This window comes from Clupea harengus, chromosome 11, assembly GCF_900700415.2.
Source record: "Clupea harengus chromosome 11, Ch_v2.0.2, whole genome shotgun sequence".
NCBI lineage: Eukaryota > Metazoa > Chordata > Actinopteri > Clupeiformes > Clupeidae > Clupea > Clupea harengus.
In genome coordinates this window covers 9,526,083-9,528,582 of record NC_045162.1, presented here as the reverse complement: position 1 = coordinate 9,528,582, position 2,500 = coordinate 9,526,083, and the positions used below count along the sequence as shown (strand labels likewise).

Below are 2,500 nucleotides of genomic sequence, written 5' to 3'. Positions count from 1 at the left end.
TTACATATTAACATTTTATCCAAATACCACCCTGACAGAAAAAAAAAAATGTCTGTCTCTCATACTCATTCAAATTTCCAACTGAAATTCAAGGATTTACTGTGCATGTAGCAGTGTGAACACAAAGTAACCCTAATGAAAAACCAACAACACAAAACAACCTTCATGAAATAAATGTAAAACAGATTCAACTTAATTCAATTCAATTCTATTTATATAGCACCAAAAACAATACAAATGTCTCAAGGCCCTTTACAGAGCCCAGAGCCTGAAACCCCCTGCAGAAAGCACACAGGTGACAGGTGCAAGGAAAAACTCCCTCTTAACAGGAAGAAACCTTGAGCTGAACCTTGGAGGGTCAAAGCAACGTCAGCAGTAGAGCAATGAGACAGAAAACTATGTTGATGGTGGCAATTAATAAATATTACATATTATTAAATAGGCTAGCATGGAGTATATATAGATGTATCATGACTGGTGTAGAATTAATGCATGACAGTGTGGTTGGGATAGGTAGGCGTAGGCAGAGTGTTTTTTGCAAGTACATCAGGTGGAGAGACTACAGCAGCATCCCACAGCAGAGACAGTCTAGACTAGGAGGGGGAAAAAAGAGACAAAGTGAGTGGGCAGAGCTCGTCTGCATAATATGTGTATAAGTGCATGATGGTTATGGTGATGAGGAACGATGTTTTCACAGCCATCTGCATTAGTGGGCAAAGGCTGCGCTAGAAGAGAGAGAAAATTTGGTTAGTAAACATCAGTTTGATAAACAGATAAAGAGATAAATATAAGTAAATAATTGACAGTAGGTAATATGGCTATTTTATCAGTATTAATGCCTTAGCGTAATGTGATATAGAAGGAGAGGAAGAGGAAGAGGGAGAGGCAGCCAGACATGGTGTCTGTGTGTGTGTGTGTGTGTGTGTGTGTGTGTGTGCGTGTTTGTGGTTTGTTGAGTTATGTTGAGTTATGGTTTGCTGACACGGTGCATGAGAACAGTAGTTATACAAGGACAGCAAGGGTGGCAGGATACAACAACAGTGCACAACTGGCTGGCGAAAGCCGCAACACGCGCTGCATGCTGTATACCCGATAGGCTGGCTGGAGGAGGGAAGTGGACATTAACTCTCCACAGCAGGAACCAAACTCACCAATGGCCTGTGGAGCGACCAGGTGGCAGAAGAGCGAGGCGAATGTGATGAGGACCATGGGATAGGTGATCCAGGCCAGGTACTGCAGCGCAATGTTCCCTTTGAGCTCCACATATACCCACTTATAGGCTGAGGGGAGAAACACAGAGACAGATAAGCTCCACATATACCCACTTATAGGCTGAGGGGAGAGAAACACAGAGACAGATAAGCTCCACATATACCCACTTATAGGCTGAGGGGAGAAACACAGAGACAGATAAGCTCCACATATACCCACTTATAGGCTGAGGGGAGAAACACAGAGACAGATAAGAAGCAGGATAAAAAAAACTTTGAGGAATCCCATCACTTCATTCTCCTGGTTCTCCAGTAATTAGGAATAACAGCTTCATTGGCTCTATGTTGAGCCCACGGTCACAGTCCACTGATGCTACTGTAACGTTCTCTCAGTATGTGTTAAGTAAGTTCATCAGGAGCTGTTTGTGAATGAGAGGGTCATCAAATACACTCATTCACGCATTTACAAATTCAGTGATGTAATGATTTTAGTCTGTTCATTTGGGTCGGGGTAAGGGAGTGAGTGGATGTGTGGGAGATGTAGTCCATTACCCTGCAAGCTCTTAGCACTAGCGTAGTCCATACTCCAGCTCACCAGAGCCATGGTGAGGCCGAGCAGAACCAGGAAGATCCAGTCCTCCCCAAGCTTCGTCACAATGTACCTCTGGATCCGTGCTAGACAGTCTGCCAACAGACATCAGAACATCAGCACAACTGCTGTGTCTATGCTGCCTTTGATCTTTGCATTTGTGCATAAAATACCAGACAACTTCACCACACTCTGGGATTTAGTCATTTAGCAATGGTGCACGTTGTTTGTGTGGTAAAAATGTATTTTAGCCCCAAAGTGTCAGTGACACACTGGCATTAGGGTAACAAGATAACAGTAGAATTACCAGTTTTGGGCATCACAGCCCTTGTAATAGATACTTTTAATAGATACTTATTTATGGCAAACAATTGCTGCCAAATGACTGAACATATTTATACTTTTGTGGACAATAGTTACCTTGGCATTTGGAATAGGGACGTGTTTTCTTCACCGAGGAGGTGTGGCTAAATCCTGAGGAGCTGGGTCCGGTTTCCAAGGGGATATGGTGTGGTCGCCCATGACTCCTCCTGGTTGCCGTGGCATCACCTGCATGCTTCCTCAGTTGCCTTTCGGTCAGCAGGCGCGTGGCCTCCCGTCTGGCGAAGCTGCCCAACTGCTCCCTGTACTCCCCATAGAGCTGCAGCAGGTCAGAGGAAAACTTCATTACCCAGCATGCATTTACACTTACTCTTCTCTA

The 2,500-nt window shown here is 44.3% G+C and overlaps 1 protein-coding gene across 1 annotated transcript in view; it reads right to left on the bottom strand.

Moving 5' to 3' along the window:
* The window catches only part of clcn1b (chloride channel, voltage-sensitive 1b), a 27,476-nt gene that overhangs the window by 18,419 nt on the left and 6,557 nt on the right, over positions 1 to 2,500 (bottom strand). Inside the window, exons 2-4 of the mRNA XM_031575830.2 lie at positions 2,221 to 2,440; positions 1,764 to 1,895; positions 1,152 to 1,280 (exon numbers count right to left, since the gene is read on the bottom strand). Coding sequence (XP_031431690.1) covers positions 1,152 to 1,280; positions 1,764 to 1,895; positions 2,221 to 2,440 — 481 coding nt within the window. The remainder of the gene's footprint in view (positions 1 to 1,151; positions 1,281 to 1,763; positions 1,896 to 2,220; positions 2,441 to 2,500) is intronic.